Raw genomic sequence first — 24870 nt, forward strand, 5'->3', positions numbered from 1 at the left:
GAGGGGCTGAGAGAGAGACACACATACAGAATCTAAAGCAGGCTCCAGGCTCTCAGCTGTCAGCACAAAGCCTGATGTGGGGCTCGAACCCACAAACTGTGAGTTCATGACCTGAGCTGAAGTTGGAAGCCCAACCGACTGAGCCACCCAGGCGCCCCAAAGCCATATATTTTTTTAATATTTTATTTTTTAAGGGGTGCCTGGGTAGCTCAGTCGGTTAAGCGTCTGACTCTTGGTTTCAGCTCAGGTCATGATCTCATGGTTTCATGGGTTCGAGCCCCACTTCGGGCTCTGTGCTGATTGGCGTTCTCTCTCTCCCTCTATCTCTCTGCCCCTCTCCTGCTCATGGTGTCTCTGTCTCTCTCAAAAGTAAATAAACAAACCCTAAATTTTTATTTTGTTGTTTTTTAAAATTAACTTTTCAGTGAAGTACACAGATCATGAAGTGAACAAGCACAGGTAACCAACAAACAGATCAGGTAATAGAACATTCCCAGCACCACAGCCCCTCTTTCTCCCTTCTACTCTATACCCATTAAGTACCTCAAAGGCAGCCATTGTCTGTACTAGTATTATTATTATAGGTAACTTTTTGCCTATTTTTGAATTGTATTTTAATGGATTTAAAGAGTATGTACTCTACAGAATCTAGCTTGTTTGGTTTACATAGCTAGATTCATTTATGTTAATGTATGTAGCCGTAATTCATTAATTATACCACAGTTTATCAATTCTACTCTTGTTGGGCATTTGGTTAATTTTGGTATTTAGCAATTTTGAGTGTGACTTTCATGAACATTTTTGCATGTCTCTCTCTCTGTATATGTTTACCTATATCTATATCTCTCTCTATATACATATTATGTCATGTATATATATGATTTATGATGGGTATATATCTAGGAGTGGAATTGCTGGGTAGTACATGGTGTCTAAGTTCACATTTAATATAGATTGTCAAGCAATTTTCCCAAGTGGTTGAACAAATATATACTCCCACCAGTAACCTATGAGTATTAAGTTACTCTGCATCCTCAATGGCATTTAGCATTGTCAGTCTTTTTCATTTTAGCCATTCTGGTGGGTATGTTGTGGTATCTTGCTATGGTTTGGGTTATCTTTTCCTTGATAATTAACAAGGGAGGGGCGTCTGGGTGACTCAGTGGGTTGAGTATCCAATTTTGGTTCAGGTCATGATCTCATGGTTCGTGAATTTGAGCCCCACATCCGCCTGACAGTGTTAAGCCTGTGTGGGATTCTTTCTCTCTCTCTGACCCTCCCCCACTTGTGCTCTCTCTCTTTCTCAAAATAAGTAAAGGAAAAAAAAAAAAAACAAACACACAAACAAACAAGGGTGAGCCCTTTTTAGAAGTATGTATTTTCCATTGATGTCTGTTTTTCCCCATAGCTCTGCAGTATAACTGTTGTCTTAAATTAGGTATCTATGGGGGCACCTGGGTGGCTCAGTCGGTTAAGCATCCGACTTTGGCTCGGGTCATGATCTCACGGCTTGTGAGTTCAAGCCCCGCGTCGGGCTCTGTGCTGACAGCTCAGAGCCTGGAGCCTGCTTCAGATTCTTTGTCTCCCTCTCCCTCTGCCCCTCCCTGCTTGTTCTCTGTCTCTCTGCCTCTCAAAAATAAGTAAACATTGAAAAAAATTAAAAAACATAAATTAAGTATCTATGTATGTGTAGCTGGGCTTTTTTGACTTTCAATTCTGTTCCCAAGGTCTTTATTGTACATTCTGGTGCCAAGAGTATCTTCTCTTAATAATTTTGATTTATAATAATTCTTGGTACCCATTACTTTAAGTCCGCCAACTTTGTTGTTGTCCTTCAGTGTTGTAATGGCTATTCTTCGGCCTTTTATGACTAAGAATTTTAGAATCAGCTTGTTAATTTTCATAAATTTTTTTTTCAGAATGTCAATTGGGATTTAATAGACCTTGATCAATTTTAGTAAAATTGATACCATTAAAAAATTGAGTCTTCTCATCCACATCTATGATATATGCTTCTATTTGTTTCTTTTTCATTTCTGTCAATATTTTGTACTTCTCTGTGGGGGTCTCACACACTTTTGTTACATGCAACCCTGTGTAGTTGATTTTTTTATCTTGTTAAAATGATGTAATTTTTAAACTTTCATTTTTAGTTATTTGATGCTGGGATATAGAAATATAATTGAATTGTTTGGAGAGCTTGTATCCAGTGAGATTGTTGAAATAACTTGTTAATTTTGATAGTTTACTTGTACATCCTTTTGAATCTCTCACTTATGCAACGTGTCTTTAGAAGGAATGGCAATTTTATTTCTTTTCCTATGCTTACATCTTTTATATTTTTCTTTTTTTTCTTTGTAATTATTTTTCCCACTCACCTTATTAAATTTGCTCAGACTTCTGGTTCAGGGTCAAATTGAAACAGCCCATTTCTGATATCTGGAGGGAAACTTTCAGTATTTTACTGTGTGAGATAATGATTTCTGTTTTTTGTTTTGTTTTGTAGATAATGTTTTATAATTTTGTAGATAATGTTCAGATTAAGGACATTCCATTCCAGTCTATTCCTAATTTGCTAAGGGCTTTTTTAAAATTTAGAAACCGGGTGGCCTGGCAGGCTCAGTCAGAGGAGCATGTGACACTTGATCTTGGGGTCATGAGTTTGAGCCCCACATGGGGTGTAGAGATTACTTAAATAAAACTTAAAATATAAAATTTAGAAATCATATATAGGTGTTTAATTTTATCAAATACTTTTTCTGCATCCAATAATATTTTGCAGTTTTTTTAATCCTTTTTTCTTTTTGTGTGGTTAATTACATCAGTTAATTTTCAGTGTGATATAGAATACTTACTTTACATACTTGTTTTGTTTTCTAACTTTGCACTTACCATCATTAGGGATATTAGCCTTTAATTTTTCTTTCTTGTGATGTGGGTTTTGTTCTCAGGCTATTCTCATACTATAAAGTAAATTGGGAAAAATTATTCTTTTTTATTTTCTGGAAAAGATTATATAAGATTAATGTTATTTTTCCTTAAGTGTCTGGAAAACTTAGTGGTAGTGTCATCTGGGTCTAGAATTCCTTTTGTGAGATATTTTTATCTTTTATTTAATTTTTTAATTGCTAATTTTTACTTCTTCTTGTGTCAGATATGGTTTGTTGCATTTTTCTTGGAAGCTTTTCATTTCATCTAAATCTTCAAGAATTGGTTACACTATCCATTCATTTTTTTCATATCTATAATATCTATAGGGATGTCTCCCTTCTTATATTTGATATTGATAATTATATGTTAATATATTATGTTTATATGTTAAATTATATGTTAATATAATGTTTATATGTTAATTATATGTTAATATAATATGTTTATATGTTAAATTATATGTTATTTATATGTTAAATTATATGTTAATATTAATAATTATCAACACATAAATTGTATGTGTTGGTTCTCTTTATTGTACTTTTTTTTCTGTTTTACTATTTTCTCCTTCCATTTCATTGTTTATTTCCTTCTCCCTTTTCTGAGTTCACCTTTTTTTCTAGCACTTTTAGGTGGACACTTAAGTTATTCAATTTTATCTTTCTTCTTTTCTAATGTATCTCTTTAATACTGTAAGTTTCTTAGTGTGATTTATGTGCTCCTCACAATTTTTGGCATGTCGCATATTTATCATTTATTTCAAAATATTATCTGCTTTTCCTTCTAATTTAATCATTGATCAGAGGGCTATTTAGAAATAAATTGCTCAAAAAATGTTCAATTTTCAATTCACACTCAATTCTCAAACATTTGAGAATTTTTTGATTATGCTTTGTTATTGATTTCCCTAGCTTAATTCTACTGTATTCAAAGAACATATTTTGTATTTTTGAGACTTGCTTTATGGCCCGCCATATGGTCAACATTGATGAAGGTTTTTGTGCACTTGAAAAGAATGTGTGTTCTGAATTTGTTGAATGCAATCTTTTGAAATATCAGTGAGGTCAAGAAATTAAGTTTGATAGTCAATTGTTTAGAACTATGTTCTAACTAATTTTCATCAACACTTTCCATTGGTTACTCAGAGGGATGTGTTAAAATCTCCTAATTGTGGATTCATTTATTTCTTCTTTTATTTTTGTCAATTTTTTTTCTATATTTTGAGGCTATTTAATTAATTGCATACACATTTAGAAATATTTATATCTTCCTGATCATACCAATATGAAATATCCCTCTCTATTTCTGGAAATGTAATTTTTGTTGCACTCTACTTTCCAGTATCAAGAAACATTTTCTTCATAATTGGTGTTTACCTAGTATAAACATCTCTTTCTACCTTCTTACTTTCAGCCTTTCTATGTCATTATCTTTAAAGCATGCTTCTTATAAGTAACACACATTTTGTATTTCCTTTTTACTTTATTTCATTTTTCAATCTGACAGTCTTTAGTGTTTAGTGTTTTTGTCTCTAAGTAAATACAAGTATTTGCATTTAACTCTAACATAATACTATTTGTTTCTTATATGTTATACTTCTTTGGTTTCTTTTAAAATTAGATGTATTATTAATTTTTTTAAGAGAGAGAGAGAGTAAGTGGAGAGGGAGAGGGAGAGGGAGAGGGAGAGGGGGAGAGAGAGAGAGAGAGAGAGAGAGAGAGAGAGAGAGAATTTTAAGCACCTGATGCTGAGCTCAATCCCACCACCCTGGGATCATGACCTGAGCTGAATTCAAGAGTCAGATACTCAACTTACTGAGCCACCCAGGATCCCTGAAATAAATATATTATTATTTCATTTTCTTTTCTGTTAGCTTCCATTGAAACATTATTTGGCTGATCTTGTAGAGGTTACCCTAAATTATAACATCTTCTGTAATTTATTAAATTTCTAATGTAGATTAGTACTTGCATCACTTCCTGTACCTTAAATTATGTTTAATGCCACCCTTCCCCCTCCTCACAACTTGGCTGTGGTTCTCAATGTATTTATCATACATTTTATTTTATTTCATTATTTTTTATTTTTTATATGAAATTTATTGTTAACTTGGTTTCCAAACAACACCCAGTGCTCATCCCACCAGGTGCCCTCCTCAATACCCATCACCCACTTTCCCCTCTTCCCCACCACCCATCAACCCTCAGTTTGTTCTCAGTATTTAAGAGTCTCTTATGGTTTGCCTCCTTCCCTCTCTGTAACTTTTTTCCCCCTTTCCCTTCCCCGCTGGTCTTCTGTTGAGTTTCTCAGGATCCACATATGAGTGAAAACATATGGTATCTGTCTTAATTCACTTGACTTATTTCACTTAGCATAACACTCTCCAGTTCCATCCACGTTGCTACACATGGCCAGATTTTATTCTTTCTCATTGTCAAGTAGTATTCCATTGTATATATAAACCACAATTTCTTTATCTATTCATCAGTTGATGGACATTTAGGCTCTTTCCATAATTTCGCTGCTATAAACATTGGGGTACAAGTGCCCCTATGCATCAGCACTCCTGTGTCCCTTGGGTAAATTCCTAGCAGTGCTATTGCTGGGTCATAGGGTAGATCTATTTTTAATTTTTTGAGGAACCTCCACACTGTTTTCCAGAGTGACTGTACCACTTAAACACGACATTGCTATTATGCTATTACTTCTTTATAAAGACAAGCTTTCTTTAGTCATCCACATTATTACTTTTTCCATTGCTTCTTTCTAACGTCTATTAATTTCCATCTGGGATCATTTTGTTTGTGTGGAGCTCTCCACTATTATGAGTCTGTTGCCAATGGAATGACATTCTAAAGTGTATTCATTTCACTTGTATTTTTAAAGGCAATTTTCACTGGGTAAAGATACTGGAAATAGGCATTTTAAAGCTTTTTGGAGATATTCCAAATATCTGGCTTTCATTATTTCAGTTGAGGAGTAAGTCAGTTATATTGTTGGTTATTTGAGGTAATGTATCTCTTCTTTATCTGCATTGTAGATTTTTCTCTTTTTATTTGGTTTTCAGCAATTTGACTATGATGATCCTAGGTATGGTTTTTTTAAAGATATGTTTTGTTTGGAGTTCATAGTGTATCTTGCCTGTGATTCAATATCTTTTCATGGATTTAAGAAGATTCTTAAATATGATCCCTATATATATTGTTTCAGTCCAATTCTTTCCTTTTCTTCAGGGAAGAAATTACACCTATGTCCAAATTCTCTGTGATGACTCATACGTCTTCTATGTTTTGTACTGTTTTTGTTCTTGTTGCACTATTTTCCATACTATATTCTCTCTAACTGCCTATGTAGATATATTCTACCTGCTTATAGTTTTCAGTTTCTAATCCTTTTCAGCTGTGTCTTGCAGATTTTAAATTCATCTGTCGAATTTCAAGCTTCAGATTATGTATTTTTCAGTTCTGGAATTTCCATTTGATTAAAGCAAAAAAATTTGTGTTCTCCACTGATAGTCTCCATTTTGTTTTTGATTTTATTAAAAATAATTAAATACAATTCTATTAAATTCTGTCTGACACCTACAATATCTTGGTCTGTTAGGTCTGTTTCTGTTGTCTTTTTTCTCTTGGTCTTCAGTCATTTGGTCTTTTCTCCTGCTATGCCTGGTAACTTTTGATATTTTGCCAGATACTCTTTAGGGAAAAATTCTAGAGAAAATTTGAGTCTCTAGATTTTGTGAACATCCTATGGAAAAAACTTACCTTTGCTTCTGGAAGGCAGGCTAGGGGCAAATCATTTTAACCAAAATAGGAATTTGTCATTTTGAAGTTGGTTTTCAGTCTTTTCCAGAGCTAGCCTCTTTTGGGCTGCTGTATTTACTCATAGGTTACAGCCCTGCAGTTGTCCCATCTGAAATCTTGGATGTTTACCAGGATTCTTCCTTCATGGGGTGCCTTGAATATTGACTCTGGTCTTCCCAATCCTTTGAGACTGCCAAAATTCTGCTCAGTGCTGACTACAAATCAGCAAATGCCTTGAAGGGAAAAGCAGATACAAATGTCAAGCTCATATTATCTCTGTCTCTCTCTCTCTCTCTTTTTAATGTTTATTCATTTAGAATGAGAGAGAGAGAGAGAGAGAGAACATGAGTTGGGGAGGGGAAGAGAGAGAGAGGGAGACAGAATCTGAAGCAGGCTGCCGGCTCTGAGCTGTCATCACAGAGCCCCTTGTGGGTCTTTAGCTGGTGAACCGCCAAGATCATGACCTGAGCTAAAGTCAGATGCCCAACCGTCTGAGCCACCCAGGTGCCCCTATATTCTCTAGTGGATCATGGCTTTTCAAGCTGTTATGTTGATAGGTCTCCAGTGCTTTCAAAAGCAGGTTTGCAGTATATTAATTTAATTAGTTTTTGTAGTTGTGTGAGTAGGGAGAGTTGTTCTGATAATAGCTTGCCTATCATAGTTGTAGAAGGAGCAGTAAAGTTCATACTTGTAGGCACTGCTATCTTTTGCCTCTTAAACAGATAATTCAAGAGAAGACCCAGCCCTTCAAAGATTTATAATCTGGTTTGGAGGAAAAGTCATAGAGACAACTCTTTTCTAATAATACAATATTATAATATGGTTATTCAGTAAATTAAGTTTAAAGACTTTGAGGCCATGGAACATGTTTAATAAATTTTTATACCCAAAGTAAATGTTTGATAAAATTTTTGAATTTAATAGACATGAATATAATACTCTAAGAGTTTAGAGTTTAGAGTAGAGTTAGAAGATTGTGTGAACTATAGCATCCTTGCCTAGATCATAATGGGATAATTATAAGGTTTGGGCTGGTTGAGGGGAGAAGAAATTAAGTTAAACTGGAGGAGAAGACAGAGGCTAAGCCTAAAGATAGAGCTGGCAGGCATAGGAGACAAGATACCAGCCTGTCTGTAGCAAAGGGTTTGTTTTATGAAGTGAGTACTAGACAGATGGAGTAGAGCCATGTGGTGGGAAATGGTGAATACCAGATTGTGGGATATTGATTTTCTTCTATGGGCAAAAGGGTTTTCAGACTACTTCCATGGAATGTTCGTAGAAGTTAAGCCAAAAGAAGAAGTAAATATAACAGACATTGAGGTTTGGGAAACATTGGTTTAACAGATTTGTTTACTGAAATATTTCTTTGAACTCTGAAAGTATGCATTGTAAATTTCCAAAATTGTTCAAACTCAGCACACTCTTGCTTATAAAAGAAGAGCCCTTCCTGGAACATATTTTGGGAAATTAGGATATGTGGGCATTGATGAAACACTAGCTGGAATGTTACAAGATCATGGAAGGCCCATGAAAGATGGGGCTTTCTTGGTACTGTTCACAGTTCTACTGCTTGCTCTGAGAACATGTAGCAAAAGTATTTTCTCAGTATATATTAAATGAATGATTTTTTGGCTTTAGAGGATAAAGAAAAAATGAGATCAGAATTAAATCAGTTTTTTTTAGCAAGATTAATCTGATAATATAGTATAGAATATGAGGGAAAGAGGCTAGAAGCTGAAACATTAAAAAAGAACGTATTAAAAGTTTTCCCAACCTAAGATTTTTTTTTCTTGGACTGTGGCGACATCTTTGAAAATGGAAACTAAAATGGATAACAATGATATTTTGCACTTGATCTTAGCCAAAAGGCCGAGAAGCGATAACAATGATATTTTGTAAAGAGAAATGACAAGATTTGGTGATAAATTAGTTGCAGGAAGAAGTAAGTTTTCAAGGTACTCAAAAGAGTTTGTATGGCTCTGAGTCACTATAGGGCAGAAGGAATTTCTTCATTGTTTTCTTAATGTAGCCTAATGATCTGATGGATGCGGTTTTGAAGGAAGTATCCAATCCCGTGAAAGTTTACTTTATGTCTACTTTATGCTTGAGAACTTTCTGTGTAGAAAAATAGCACAAGTTTTGAAACAGTAAAGCTAGTGATGGGAAAGAGTTTGAATGAAAGATGCAGAAAAAAAAACCCCTGTTTTTAAAAATCATGCTGAATTTGGGGCACCTGGGTGGCTTAGTCAGGTAAGCGGCCAACTCTTGATTTCAGCTCAGGTCATGATCTTGCAGTTTGTGAGATCAAGCCCTGCATCAGGCTCTGAGCTGACAGCAAGGGGCCTGCTTGTGATTCTCTCTGTCCATCTCTCTGTCCTTTCCCTGCTTGTGGTAACTCATGCTCTCTGTCTCTCTCTCTCTCTCTGAAAAATAAACTTAAAAAAAAAAAACTACATAAAAAAAATCATGCTGAGTTTGACTGAAAGCAAGTATGTTGTGCAGAGTCTAACTTAGCCCACAAATTCACTTTTCTGCCAGCTCAATAATTCTATAACAGCTGCATAGAAAGTATGTTGATTAAAACATTTGAAAGTTATGGTAATTAAGATTGGGTAATTATTTGAAGCTACTTCTCTTCCCAAAGAAAACAGAGTATTTCAGGATTATCAACAAGAGGGCCTTGGATTTGAGGAATGAACAGGTTATGAGACTGGAAATACATATTCTGTCTAGTCTAGATATGCTAAGAGTCAAAGTCTAGGAAAACCCAGACTACTACCATCACCTTCTGTGTCTGATCTAACCTAGTGAGTCCCAAGGGAACTGACTGCCTTGGCTCAGAAGAGGCAGGGGATGGAATGGAAGCCATACAGGCTTCAGACTCACAGACTTGGATTTAAATCCTAGAGGGAATAAGTTGCTTGCTTTTTAGGCTACTTATCCGTAAAGTAACAATAGTGATTATTTCACAGGATGGTGGTAAAGATTAAATAAGATATAAAATAGCTAGTACTATAGGCACTATGCATGCAAATATACATGAATAAATGAAAATAAAAATGAGTATTGTGTTGTAGTTTCTTAAATACACCTTCTACCAACCAACCAGATTTTCTTTCCACCTAAAAAAAAAATCATGTATCATGTTATTAACATTAATCTAGGGATCTTGAGAGATGCTACACTTGTGATGATGGCAGCCAGGAGTGATTATAAAATTGATGTAATACCAATTACAGAAAACTGTTCAAAAATACTTTCAAAGGTTTTACATGTAAAGTAGGGCAGTTACATGGGTCAAGTGTTGGTGGGACTAGAAGAACAATTTGTCCTTGCTGTAAAAGTTGTAAGTACTAGAATCTAAATGAGGTAAATCTAAATAGCAAAACATGGTTTTCATTAATTGTAACGTAATCTCTTTTTGCCATTACACCAGCGAGAAGAAGCTCATTACAGATGCCCTTAATAGAAATCAGTTTCTGAAGAGACTGGATCCTCAGCAGATCAAAGACATGGTGGAATGCATGTATGGTAGAAACTACCAGCAAGGGAGTTACATTATTAAGCAAGGAGAACCAGGAAACCATATCTTTGTGCTAGCAGGTGGGTTTCACAGGTTTTTCCAGTTCCAGTTCTTACATAACAAATATTTTGCTTATTGCCTTATGATTTTTTGCAAGCATTTATAAAAATGCAAAACCGGTTGCTCTGTTTGTATGAAACCATAACAGAACGAGCTCATGAAATAGTAACATTGTTGACCTAATCATAATGGTGATAATAATATTTACTGAGTGCATTTTATGTGTCAAGCATCCTACTGAGCACTTTATAGAGAGATCTCATTTCATCTTCTCACCAACTCTGTTAGGTAAGTGCTGTTATCACCTTATTACTAATGTGGACTTTGCCACAGAAAAGTTATGTAACTTACGCAAGGCCACAAAGCTCATAAATGGTGGAGGTAGAATGCAGATGTAGATAATCTGACTCGTGTCCGTACTTCTAATCACAATGCCACCTACTCAGCAACTGCAAAAAAGGTGTTTCTATTTAAAATACTGCTGCTTGGGGTGCCTGGGTGGCTCAGTTGGTTGAGCGTCCGACTTCAGCTCAGGTCACGATCTCACGGTCCGTGAGTTTGAGCCCCACGTCAGGCTCTGGGCTGATGGCTCAGAGCCTGGAGCCTGCTTCCGATTCTGTGTCTCCCTCTCTCTCTGCCTCTCCCCCATTCATGCTCTGTCTCTCTCTGTCTCAAAAATAAATAAATGTTATAAATAAAATACTGCTGCTTATGTTGACATTTTTAGGTTGTTGTAGCAGGATAAAGAAAACAGTTGTTTTTGTGGTTCTGTAAAATATTTGGATTATATACGAATGCTTTCAGAAGATAATTTAGGTACATGTAACCAACATGTGAATCAAATGGAATGCATTAAGATTAAAACTGGTGTCTTTAGAACCATTTAAATGGTTTTCTCCATATACAATTATAGGAACAGGTTTACATGCTGGGTAGATTTTAATAATCAGATAGGCAAAGGATCTCTTAAATGCATACCAAATGCATGCCCTATAGTAGTACTCAAAAAATGATTTTTGTTAGATATAGAGACAAGAAATTATATGAACAGGGTGTATGTTTAGTGAACACCTTCTCAAGTTCTGAATTGCCCCAACTTTTTGAGTTTTAGGGAAAAAGTGAAGGTGGCTTACCCAGATGGAGTGGTAAATTGAGACATGCTGTGGCCTTTTATTTTATACTATAGTTCCTGGCAACCTAGGAATGCTTTCATGATTCTTGTTTCCTTGGGGGCCTTAGGTGTAGGGCAGAAGTTGCCATTCCAAACAAATTAATAAATATGTATTGTTGTATTTATACCATATAAAAGATTGTTTCCATATGCTCTGATTCCTTAGACATGCTACTTTCATAAATATTGGTGTTTATTTGCCATAAACGTCTCTGTAGACACCCCTAAAATTATATAGTCATTCTCAAGAAATTATTCTCCCAAGAATTATTCTAATTCTATGGTCTGAATTTAGCCAACCTTCAAGTTTTTGGGGACGATAATCCAGGGCAGTTTCCCCATCTTTCAACTTTTCTCTTGGCCATTTCATTTCTACTTTAGCAACACCAGAAACTCTGGCATGAAAAAATAGATCATTAACTCAACAAATTTTTATGGAAGCTGTTAGGAAAAGATGAGAAACTCATGTCAGCCCATCTTGTTCCTTGCCGATAACTCCAATGAAAGACTAGGGAAGAGAAGAGTTAGAACAGAAGCCAGCATCAGTACAGTCATTGACATCAGGGTTACAGCACACATGGAAATGAAAATTGGACAGTTTCTTATTTGAATAAATTATGGTGTTATCTCAGGACTGACTTGCCTGATTTAACTGATTGGGCAAATTAGTTAATTAAAAATCTCCCTTTTATAATATATGGCATGAATAGCAAATATTAAAAGCATATTTAGCTTAAACTTTGATGTTCCATATAATTCTTTAGTATTTCCCAAGTCCCATGGGTCATACTCAAATAGAAAAAAAAAAAACTTTAAATGCATTGAGACCCATGATACAAACTTGACGGTACCACTAAGTGGTTTCAGTGGAGTGGAATTTAGTTGTGATGAGAAATTATTAAATTTTGTATTATATCTGTAGGATTTGGAGCCAATGCAGCTTTTTTTCTTACTATAACGTAAGTTCTATCAGAATAAGTAATTTAAAAAATTTCCTCAACATTTTTATTCATTTTTTGAGAGACAGAGAGACACAGAGTGTGTGTGGGGGAGGGGCAGAGAGAGAGGGAGACACAGAATCCGAAGCAGGCTCCAGGCTCTGAGCCATCAGCACAGAGCCCAACGCGGGGCTCCAACCCACAAACCCGCGAGATCATGATCTGAGCCGAAGTAGGCTGCTTACCGACTGACCTGCCCAGGCGCCCCCAGAATAAGTATCTTTTGTGTCTCTTTGGCAGTTGTACCAGTTCCTGCTACAACATAGGTACTCAAATCAGATTTGGTGAATGAATGGCTGGGCAGAGATGATTCAGAGCTGCTTAGTGGTGAACTAGGAGAAGGAAAGATGAACTCTTCAAGGGAAAGAGAATAACCCACCATTTTTTCACCCTCGAAGAATGGAGGTCTCTTTTGCATGTAGCTTTTTGTTAGGTAAGGTTTTATTTACACTCATTTTCAAAAGGAAACGAGAAGAGAATCACTGGGGCCAAATAATTGTGAGGAGGTGGCCTCAAATACTGCCTCTCCCTTTCCTTGATAGGCACTCTTCTTTCTCATTTTTATAAGACTTTATTTTTTCTAGAGCAGTTTTAGGTATGCAACAAAATTTGGAAGGAAATACAGAAAATTTTCCATATACCCCTTGTCCCCACACAGCCATGGCCTCCACCATTATCAACATCACTCACCAGAATGGCGCCTTTTTTTTTTTTTTTAAATCAAGGATGAGCCTGTATTGATATATCATCAAAGTTTACCATAAGTTGCTGTTGTACCTTCTATGGGTTTAGAGAAATGTATAATGACATTTATCCGTCCTTATAAAATCATGCAGAGTATTTTCACCATCCTAAAAATTCTCTGTGCTCTGCCTGTTCATCTCCCCTGACCCTATCCCTGGCAACCACTGATCTTTTCATTTTCTCCATAGTTTCCCCTTTTCCAGAATGTCATATTGCTGGAATTATACAGTATGTAGCTTTTTTAAATTGAATTCTTTCACTTAGTTGTATATGCGCTTGAGGCTCCTCCTTGTCTTTTTGTGGCCTAATAGCATCTTCCTTCCTTCCTTCCTTCCTTCCTTCCTTTCTTTCTTTCTTTCTTTCTTTCTTTCTTTCTTTCTTTCTTTCTTCCTTCTTTTTCCTTTTCTTTTTTTTTTTTTTGAGCAGCAGGCAAAATTTTATTAGACTACAAGATTAGAAAGGAAGACTAGTAGGAAAGCTCTCACTCTCTTTCCAGAGAGGGGACATTCGAAAGTGAATGCCCCTAAAGCTCATTTCTTTTTAGGTACTGAATAATATTCCATTGGCTGGATGTACCGGTTTCTCTGTTCATCTATTAAAGGACATCTTTGTCATTTCTAAGTTTTGGCAGTTATAAACAAAGCTGCTGTAAATATCTGTGTGCAGGTTTTTGTGTGGATCAGAGTTTTGAACTCCTTTGGGTAAAATGCTAAGGAGGGCAATGGCTGCCTTGTATGGTAAGATTATGTTTAATGGAAGAAAGTGCCAAACTGTCTTCCAAAGTGACTGTCCCGTTTTACATTCCCATCGGCAATGTAGGAGAGTTCCCCTTGTTCCATGTGCTCACTAACATTGGGTGTTGTCAGTGTTCCAGGTTTTTGTCATTCTACCAGGTGTGTGGTGGTATTTTACTGTTGTTTTAGTCTGCATTTCTCTGATGACGCATGATGTGGGGCATCATTTCATATGCTTATTTACCATCTGTCTATCTTCTCTGGTGAGCATCTGTTAAAGCTCTTTGGCCCATTTTTTAATCAGATTGTTTGTTTTCTTGCTGTTGAGTTGTTAGGGGTTTTTGTATATTTTGCCAAACATACTTTTATCACGTGTGTCTTTTTGCAAAAATATTTTCTTACGGTCTGTGGCTTGTCTTCTAATTCTCTTGATACTGTTTTTCTCATGCGCTTTTCTTAGCAACTGTCATTTATTACTTCATGTCAGTGATTGAGGGTTTAGACAACAATGCAGGCATGGTGAAGTTACTACCCAAGGTTACACAGCCAATGATTGGACAGAGCCAGGCTGTCTGACTCCAGGGCCCATGCAATTCTAATTATGACAAGTTAGTCCTTCTGTTAGTGTGGACAGCTAGGATGTGTTTTCAAGACATACAGTAATTGTTGTGTTCCTTGGACAAAAGAAATAGTTTTATGTGCTACATTTTCTTGGGGTAGAATGAATTTTAAATACAACACTTGCCATCCGCTGCTTCTGGGGCAGAACTTTGTAGCAATGATAATAACATTAACAATAGCTAACACTAACATAGCGTTTTCTGTGTGTTAGCCATTGTTCTAAGTTCCCTACCCATGTTAACTAATTTAATTCTCACAGCAACTGAGGTGAATATTATGATTATTATTATTCTCCCCATTACCGACAAAGAACCCCAGGCAGAGTAGGGAACCCCTTTCTTTCAAAGTGATCAGCTAATAGAGAGTAAGTGGGAGAGCTGCTTTTAGTCTACACTGTCAACCACTATATTATAATGAGAATCATAAGAGATCTTGCCTGTATGCTTTGTGTACTTTCTGATTGTCTTACTTTTGTAATTTATTTGGATTATTTGTGTTTTTTCTTAAATTCTGCTTGACAGAGGGTCGACTAGAGGTGTTCCAAGGGGAGAGATTGCTGTCATCCATCCCTATGTGGACCACGTTTGGGGAGCTAGCCATTTTATACAACTGTACAAGAACTGCCTCTGTGAAAGGTAACGGGATGAAAGGCTCTATTTTTGAATCGTTACACAATGTTTATGACAATCTAAGTCACTACTATTGCCTGCTGAGTATTTCTGTCTCCCATTGTGCCCCATGTGCTCTTGTTAACAGAAATGCTGTGCTTACAAAAGAATTTATATTGAAGCACTTGTCTAAATAATTCAAATTCAAGAGAACTTTTCCTTCAGGTACCTGCATATGAAATATGAAAATGGCTTTATATTACTGAATTATTCCAATATTTGCTTTAATTACCACTTCGCTTTTTTTTCTGTGTAAACATCTGCCTTTGGTTCATCCAGAATGTTAGCTTTTCATTCTCTGTGGTGTTCCAAACATATTATAAACCAGAAAAATTAATGAAACCAATGAAAATATATAAATAGCCAAAGGGAGGTGAATTAATTAATGAGAGTTTTCCTGAGTGACTCCTGGGATTAGTTTAAGGGTTCTTGTTTTTATTGACATTATTCATGGTTATCTTGGGCATGAATACTTAGATGTGTTTCTCAGTGTTTAGGACTGGGTTAAGTGTCTCAGAATTGCTGCAGTTTTGATTAAAAAATGCAGATTCTGGGGCTTCACTCCAAACACAAATCAGAATCTCTGGCAATGGAGCTTAGGGATCTGAATTTTTTTTTAAGTTTTTTTTTTTTAATGTTTATTTATTTTTTAGGAGGGGAGGGACAGAGAGGGAGGGGGACAAAAATCTGAAGCAGGCTCCAGGCTCCAAGCTATCAGCACAGAGCCCAATGCAGGGCTTGAACTCGCAAACTGTGAGATCATGACCTGAGCCGAAGTCAGATGCTTAACCTATTGAGCCACCCAGGTGCCCTGTATGGATTTGTATTTTTAACAAGAATGTCAAGATAAATCTAATTCATTCCAAAAGTTAGTAAACCAAAGCTTTGGATTTTGATTTATTTTATAGGCCTTCATTACTTCTTTTTTTTTTTTTTAAATACAATTGTAACTTCATCTAGATTCTTTAGAGCTGCTACTTCTGCTCTTCTTCCTGTTTAGATTTTATTCTTGCTTTCTATGTCTTTCCTATAAAAAAATTGTCTCAAACACTGTTTTGCATAATTTCTATGAAAATGATTTGTATGTACTTTATACAAAAGTAACCATAGAGATCCTTAAAAATGTATTGGCTCTCGTTAGCTACAATGTCTGAACAGCATAAAAATACATAAAAACATACTCATACACTCAGATCTTTAACTTTCAATTATCTACTTGTGAATTCTTCACTTTCTGGATTAGCTACAGGCTGGCTGGTTTTCTCTTGTATCACAGCACAAATCTGAAATACATCCTGATGATGTAGTATGTAATTAGGAATTGCAAACTAATTTTGATATCATCCTAAGCAAAACATAATTAGAAAGGAAATCTTTTGCTACTCACTTCCAAATCATGGTTCATTTCAAAGCCAAAGATGATTTTATAAAATTACCCACTATTTATATCACTGCTTCCTTCCATTTGCATGTTAAATAATGCAATTTCCAAGAAATATCATTTGATGAGAATATATGAAAAATTTATCAATTAACATTTTGGACTGTTTTCTTAATGTGGGGCTAAACAATATTTTATTATTTTCTTGATTTTTCTAAAGCTATTACCAATGTTAAAACTTGGGCACTAGATCGAGAGGTATTCCAGAATATAATGAGAAGGACAGCTCAAGCTAGAGATGAACAGTACAGAAACTTCCTCAGAAGGTAAGAATAACACATTGTTGGAAAGAGTAGAAGATGGTGTAGTTATATTGTGGATATGTTGGTTTTATCACAATAATTACTTTACTAGAGCTTTCCTCATTTAAGCAATTTCCACATGACTAAACCAAAGGAACAAAAGTATTCCCTTGCAGTAAAGGCCACTACATTAAAAAAATATACACTTAATTCCAGTTAGCCTTGCACACTGATTTATTTATCTTTCACTAATTTTGCCCTTGTATTGATGGAGTCCTTGTATATAGTATAGAAAAATGTGTAAAAAGTCTTAAAATATTCATCTGGGTTTCTCAGTTGACTTTGAAAGATAGCCTGTAATTTGGAAGTGGATAGCAAAAGATCATCTTTCTAATAATGCTTTGCTTAGACTAATATTAAAATTAATTTATTTTGCTATCTTTAATTGCTTTACCTGAGACATTATCTTTCTCATTTATATAACCACACCATCTTCCAAATTACTATTATTTGTAACAAATTAACTTGCCAGAAATGTCACTGTGTGTGTCTTGATGACACAGATCCTTGGAACATATTTTGTGACCTGTTCTGTGCCCCCAACAACTTGGGTACATCAATTTAGAAAGAAACAAATACCTATCTAACTGAAAAAGTCAGTTATGCATATACAAAGTTTGTTTTTTTTGGAGAATATACATTCTTTTTTTTAATTAATTTTTTTAACGTTTTTTATTTATTTTTGAGACAGAGAGAGATAGAGCATGAACGGGGAGGGGCAGAGAGAGAGGGAGACACAGAATCGGAAGCAGGATCCAGGCTCTGAGCCATCAGCCCAGAGCCCGACACGGGGCTCGAACTCACGGACCGCGAGATCGTGACCTGAGTGAAGTCGGACGCTTAACCGACTGAGCCACCCAGGTGCCCCTGGAGAATATACATTCTTTAAACTATTTCTGTGTTATTTTTTTGGGAGGGGTGGTTGACAATCTCTAAAGCTTCAAAACATACTGTAATGAAATGTTACCCATGCTAAGTGGTAATAATAATAAAATATCCCACAATTTCCAAAAATAAATTCTAAGCTCTTTTTAATATTAGTGATTTTACTTTGCATAACTAGCCTAGTATGTAGCAAGGACTCAATAAATATTGATCGAATGTCTTTGTAATCATCAGTAGAACATTGTAGGTGTTGAGGGTTCTCCTACAGAATCTTACTGATTTGCCCTCCCCAGAGATAATATTGACTCCTGGCAGAGAGCTGCAATAATGATAAGTAAGTGCCTTACCTATATGCCAACCAATGCCTTAGCTATCATGTTGTGGGCTCTACCTGAGTATAGGTAATCTAAATATCCAGTTACTGAGCAATACAGGTCAGCATTTAAAGCTAATGAACTAGACTCATGCAAAGGCCAAAGGGGGATAAATAACTCAACCAGTCCTTGTGGGTTGCCTCTGAATGTGTGAGATAAAACTTGAATTACTAGGGATAGCATTTCATTCCCTTGGAGTCTAGAGTGTTTTGTCTCAGTAGAAGGACCGTGGAGAATTTACTAGTACATAAACCTTCTTTCCTTTTGTCTTCCTTTTGTTATCTGATTCATCCATTCATTTAACAAATACTTATTGCTAGGCGCTAAATATTGTGGATTCAGTGGTGATCCAGATAAACCTTATTGCTTTTTTTATAGTGGGGAGACAGACAAAAGATTTTTCCTCATATCAATTTCCTCACTAATCCCCAAAAGTGATAGTTTATAGAAGAGAATTTTCACTAACATTATAGACTCCCGTTTGGACCAGAAGTAGAACTTTCACAATGAAGAGTATGTTAATCAATGACAAGTTCTGGTTACCATTTTACCTTTTCATTCATAGGAAGGTAGATTAGAAACTCTCTTTGTTTCATAATATACAACAAGCTCTTTCTTTTTCCATTTACATCTTTTCATTTTGAAATATGTGATATCTAGAAAAGTTACATAGTACATATGTAAGTTTTAAAACATAATAACAAAAATGCCCAATCTAAGAAGTGGAGCATTGGCAAAATTGAAAGTTCTTTTCCTGTGGTCCCCATTCATTTCCCGGCCTCCTACATGCGTCTCCATGGAGTGGCCTGTATTTTGAAGTTTAGAAATCATTCCTTGGTAGTCTTTATTACTTTGTCTCTAGCTTGATTTAATTAACCTATTTTTCAACTTTAAAAAGTGTTATTTTTGCAACTCAACTTTTTATTCAATTTTTTTTCTATTTTTTTTTTCTATTTCATCCATCTGGTTAAGTTCAGTCATTTCTCCTGTTTTAGAGTTTGGTTATCTGACTCTACTACAGTGTATTTATCTGTTCTCCAATTGGGGCATGTTCTAGTGTTCTGCAATTACAAATGATTCTGATACAAACATTCTTAGCCACGTGTCCTGGCCACGTGCCTCCCTGTGAACATGCCCAAGGATCAACTAGAGCTATTATTTTAAAAAATTGGATCCAATTATGTATTTGGAGTAGCATCATTTTTTCTTTAGGGGTGTCAAATTTTAGATGGTAGGAAATATGTTTTTATCTTACAGTAATTATGTCAACGGTCCTGAGTAAAAGTGGGTAAAGTAGAGGAGAAATTTCTCCAAAGGAACAATTTAATCATTTGATTGGCTAATCATACTGAGTGGAATTTCTGATGTTTTTTCTCAAGTAATAACTTTCAGTAATCCATTTCATTCCTGATACTATTACTATATGTAAAAATGTTCCTATTACGTGCCCCTGGCTACCATTAATTTTAAAAGTTGGTACAGTATGATTAATAATCAAGATGATTTCCATGCTAATTCCTACATTCCCCCTGGATTCAGCCTTTACTTAATTACACAGATTTAGATGAAAATCATATCCTCCTCTGAAAGCAGAGCTCCTCACCCATGCTAATAAAAGACATACTGAGATGTGGCAAGAAACACATTTCTGGGTGTAATTCACTCTGAAAACCAACAACAAATATAAAGTGTTTTTTTCCTTCCAAACAGACAAAATAAGATTTTTTTTTCCCTTTGTAGTATCTTACTGTCTTTACTTATTTGCCTGTGATAAATATCTGTGATTACACGTGGTTATATAATTTCAATGTATTTGAAATTCAGTTGTTTATGTGTGATATATTTTGGAGGTTTACTTTGGAAAAATTAAAGTGCATTATATATTTTTTAGATGCAGGTAAAGGTTTTTTGAACTACATAGAAGTGCATATTTAATTCAGGAAGATAATTAAAGGTTTCTTTTTAATTTTGAAGTGTATCCTTGCTGAAGAATTTACCTGAAGATAAATTAACCAAGATCATTGACTGCTTGGAAGTGGTAAGAAATTTTAAAGGAAAAAATACATTTTATTAAATGACTTTATTTAAAAAATTTTTTTTCTTAATGTTTTTATTTTTGACAGAGAGAGACAGAGTGTGAGTGGGGGAGGGACAGAGAGAGAGGGAGACACAGAATCTGAAGCAGGCTCCAGGCTTTGAGCTGTCAGCACAGAGGCCAACGCAGGGCTTGAACCCACAAACTGTGAGATCATGACCTGAGCTAAAGTCAGATGCTCAACTGACTGAGCCACCCAGGCACCTCTTATTTAAAGACTTTATAATTTAGTTGTTATTAGCACTGTAAATGAAAAAAAGGAAAGGATGGTAGGTGGCCTGTCTGCAGAGACCAGGAGCCTTTGTCTATTGTGTGAAACCTTAGACCAACTCACAGGGAATTAAGGGGCTGGGATGGGTTTAGGCCACTCTTCTGAAATGTATAAAAGGAAATTGGATTTGCATGTGTAAAATGACACTTGATTTACATACTCTAACCTTTTTAGTATATTTTGTGAAACTAATCTGCCTTACTCAAGAGGCATTTGATTTTCCGCAGTTAACATCACAATCCCCTGTAGAGTTTTCCTAGTATAAAGGAGTCAATGATGTTTCATTAGGTAATGGTGTAGAGGAGGATATCTTGGAGCTTTAGGGGACAGCTTTCTGAATCAGGCTATGAAACAAGTCCATACTTGAAAACTCTACACCATGAAAAGATATTTTAAAACCCTCTGCATTTAAGAAGCACTTTACCTATTTTAATATCTAGGGGAAAACAGCATAATGGAATGTGTTCAAAAACTCATATGAGGCATCACCCAGATGGTTGGTTCTAGTCCAAGACTAGCCAAGTTTTTTTGTGAATAAATCTTTTATAACATGTACCTTGGATTCTAATGATATGCATTATATGAAAACCTCTTCAGATTTCAGAGATTAAAATTCAAAGCAAGAAATTTCTCTCTGATTTTTGGTGTGTGTGTGCGGGGGGGGGGGGGGGTGGGGGGGGGGGGAGGGTCAATTTCATTGAAACCAAAATGGCTTTAATGGAATTTGAAGGAGGTAAGGAATAATAAAGAAGTCACATGTTGACTTTAAGTGTTTATAAAGCTGTTCTCAGTGGGAGATATAAAAGTCTCTGCAAGACTGATTGTTGACAGATTCATGCCTCTGTCAATCACAGTATACAATGCAAACTAATATCTGTTGAGAAGGGAGCACTGACCATTTTATCCTTAAGTGTAAGTGACACCAGTAATGTTTCCATTTACAATTCATGGAACCTGTCCAGCAGTTTATCAAGGACAGGCCGTGATGACACAGTGCCTGGCCTTGTGTCCCCAGAGTGTTCAGAAATGAAGTCATTTTCAAGAGGACTGCTTGCCCTGCATCTCTTGGGATTTTCCCAATGTAACATAACCCAATCACAGATGTTACAAATTAATAATTCATCCTAATTTCTGAGAGTATGTGTTTTTTTTAAAGCTGGAGTAGCCCTATATTTTTTTTGTTAACTGAGAAAATCTGTTTTTAATATAATACTAATAGAGTAGATTCACCAGAGGGGGATTCCATGCTGACAGCAAATATTAAAATTTAGTGTCATTAAAAATAAATGGTAAATTAGTCATATTTATAGCAGCCACAGGCAATAGCTGCAGAATATATAGATGGGGCACAAGTCCAGTATTAATTAACACACAATTTGAGTTTGAAAGTTCTCATCTTTTAAAACACCCTAGAAAGGCTTTATTATATCTCTGCATTTGCAGACAGCAGCACAGTTTATAAAGGGCTCTTTATTCGTACCTGGCAAACAAATGTGTCTCTATAGCGTGTGAAAATTCTCAAATGCAAAAGTGATTAGCAAGGGAGTAATGGGATCTATTTAGCACTAAGAAAAGCACATAATTTACCAGCATAGCTTGGACTAATGACCCGTCAACGGGGGTCCTGACAACAGCCAATCACTAATGCATTGGAGTTATAACAGAATGCCTGCTGAGTTTCAGGACCAGCTGTCCCACAAACTGGCTCCATGATCTTTGACAAAAACGGGCTGAATCTGGCTTGAAGTTTAGGAATTGATTTGGGAGGGTTTTAACTTTTGTGTGGGGGCAGGAAAGGGGTATTGGAATTTCCCACCACGACGCAGTTGATCTGAAGTGTTTGTTAAGACTTTGACTATTGAACATGTAGACCAATGGCTCCAATTATTCAGTGTTCCAATTACACATCTTGCTTTAGCTTAAATCACCCAGCCCTTTCAATTCTAGAGGCAGACATCCCCTTTAAGCCTCCTCTTGTGTTCTGATGGGAAAATAGTACCAACATATTTAAGAATTAACTAATGAACATCACGAAGCATGATACAGATTTCGAATGCACTGTAAGTGTTAATGGTAATGAAAATGATAATGTGAATTCTGCACCCACCAGTTGTGCAATATGGAGCACAAGAGTGGAAGGAGTCTCTGTTCACACATACAGGAAGCATGGGATTTGACTGTGGTTGATTGAAATGTCACCTCACTCTTTGTTGCAGAGCTGTGGTATGTGACCCTGTGGCCCCCTGTACTGAGACTCTGACATGCCATCTTTCATGAAACTGGGGGTGTAGTAAGAATGGGGTAGGGGTGGGGTCATGTAGAATGTTGTTGCCCTTCCTTACTCACATCACCTGTGGCGCTGCTTAAAAGGCAGATTTCCAGGTACCACCCGTACTTACCGAATCAGAAACTCTGGGATATTGGCCCAGAAATGCACACTTAATACGTTACTTGATTCTTATGCTTATTAAAGAGAATATTTGAGAACCACTAGTTTAAAGTTATGAATAGAATACATATATTTAGAGCCTTGCCATCTCTTCATTCAGGAATTTTCCATTTTTCATAATTTAAAAAAATCTAGTTTTCTTTCTTATAGTTCCTGCTAATTCCTACAAAACCAGAGGGTTTTCTCATTTTAATGATTACATCTGGAGTCATAAAGAAAGTTGAGATGATTGTGGATTTTGCCTGTTTATGGACCAGTTAGCTAGAGGTGGGGCAGGCAGCTAGGTGCAATAGAAAGTCCACTAGTCCGAAGTCTAGAGATTAGTGTTTATGGTCACGCTTCTTTCACTAATAGCTGTCAATTAATTGTGGTAAGCATTAGGGTTTTCTCATCTACAAAATAAGGGTGAGTAGTCCATATCTCTAAGGGCTCTTTCAGTGTTTCAGTTACAGATTTCTAAACAGTTGGCTCACCCAAGTTGGAGGAATTTCTGTTGGTTTTCATTTTGTGGGCTCTAGTTCCTTGGAAGGAAGCAATCTGTTACTAAATTTTGCCTGAGTGGTTGATGAGGGCCCACCTGATCCAATTGTATTTGCTTTAAAATTTCTAAAGTGTTTTAACTGTTGTACTGGGGTGAACAAAAAAATGTCAGTAATGACCCAAATAACTGTATCCAGTTTTTTAAACAACTAACATGGGTTCATAGTCATATGATGTGGGGAGTGTGTGTGTGTGTGTGTGTGTGTGTGTGTGTTTGTGTGTGTGATACATCTGATTGTGCATCATCAATACTTCTTTGTAATGAAGATTTCTGGCCACACACTAAAGACTCAAGGAAGTCTTAGGCTTGCATTTTGGTCTTTGTTCTCCATCATCTTTGGTTTTTCTTCTGGTTTTCTGTATACTGTTTATAGTCATTCAGGTTCTAGCATTTTCTAGATATCACAGAATGAGCATTTTCTTTACAGTGAAAACCTCTTTGCATCGTTCATTAGCTGTTGCTTTTTGTATAGTTTTCTTCTGACCTTTACCTCTTAGTCTGCCCTGGTATTGATTTCCTTATTTTTCCCTCTTGCTATACACTCAGTAACTACTCTTAGGGTTTCCTACACATCTTTTTTAAAAACATCTTTTTCAGGGGTGCCTGGGTGGCTCAGTCAGTTAAGGCTTTGACTCTTGATTTTAGCTCAGGTCCTGCATGATCTCACGGTTCGTGGGATTGGGCCCTGAGTCTGGCTCTGTGCTGACAGAGAGGAGTTTGCTTGGGATATTCTCTCTTTCTCTCTCTCTCCTCTGCCCCTTTCCCACTCGTGCTGTCTCTCTCTCTCTCAAAAATAAATAAATAAACGTAAAAAAAACATCTTTTTCAGACTCTGGGTCATAGCTCATTAGTAGATCATGAAATTAATTTGTAGGAACATTTTTTAAAAGTATCAGAGTTGGGGCGCCTGGGTGGCGCAGTCAGTTAAGCGTCCGACTTCAGCCAGGTCACGATCTTGCGGTCCGTGAGTTTGAGCCCCGCGTCAGGCTCTGGGCTGATGGCTCGGAGCCTGGAGCCTGTTTCCGATTCTGTGTCTCCCTCTCTCTCTGCCCCTCCCCCATTCATGCTCTGTCTCTCTCTGTCCCAAAAATAAATAAACGTTGAAAAAAAAAATGAAGTATCAGAGTAGTAAGTATAAGTATTATTTGAATATGTTTTAATTTTATATAAATGTCTATATGTGTGCATACTCCCATACGTGTGTTTGGGTGTACAGGTAAAATGTATTTCTTATTGTAGGTCACAGTAAAAAATGCTTG

At 36.2% G+C, this 24870-nt stretch overlaps 1 protein-coding gene across 3 annotated transcripts in view; it reads left to right on the forward strand.

Moving 5' to 3' along the window:
* The window catches only part of PRKG2 (protein kinase cGMP-dependent 2), a 105099-nt gene that overhangs the window by 22758 nt on the left and 57471 nt on the right, over positions 1–24870 (forward strand). For all 3 annotated transcript variants that reach the window (XM_040480139.1, XM_040480145.1, XM_040480155.1), the window contains exons 3-6: positions 10171–10337; positions 15107–15220; positions 16855–16960; positions 20230–20293. In XM_040480139.1, the coding sequence (XP_040336073.1) occupies positions 10171–10337; positions 15107–15220; positions 16855–16960; positions 20230–20293 (451 nt within the window). The remainder of the gene's footprint in view (positions 1–10170; positions 10338–15106; positions 15221–16854; positions 16961–20229; positions 20294–24870) is intronic.

The sequence above is a fragment of the Herpailurus yagouaroundi genome, unplaced genomic scaffold (genome assembly GCF_014898765.1).
Source record: "Herpailurus yagouaroundi ecotype Mexico unplaced genomic scaffold, PumYag 28, whole genome shotgun sequence".
Taxonomy (NCBI): Eukaryota; Metazoa; Chordata; class Mammalia; order Carnivora; family Felidae; genus Herpailurus; species Herpailurus yagouaroundi.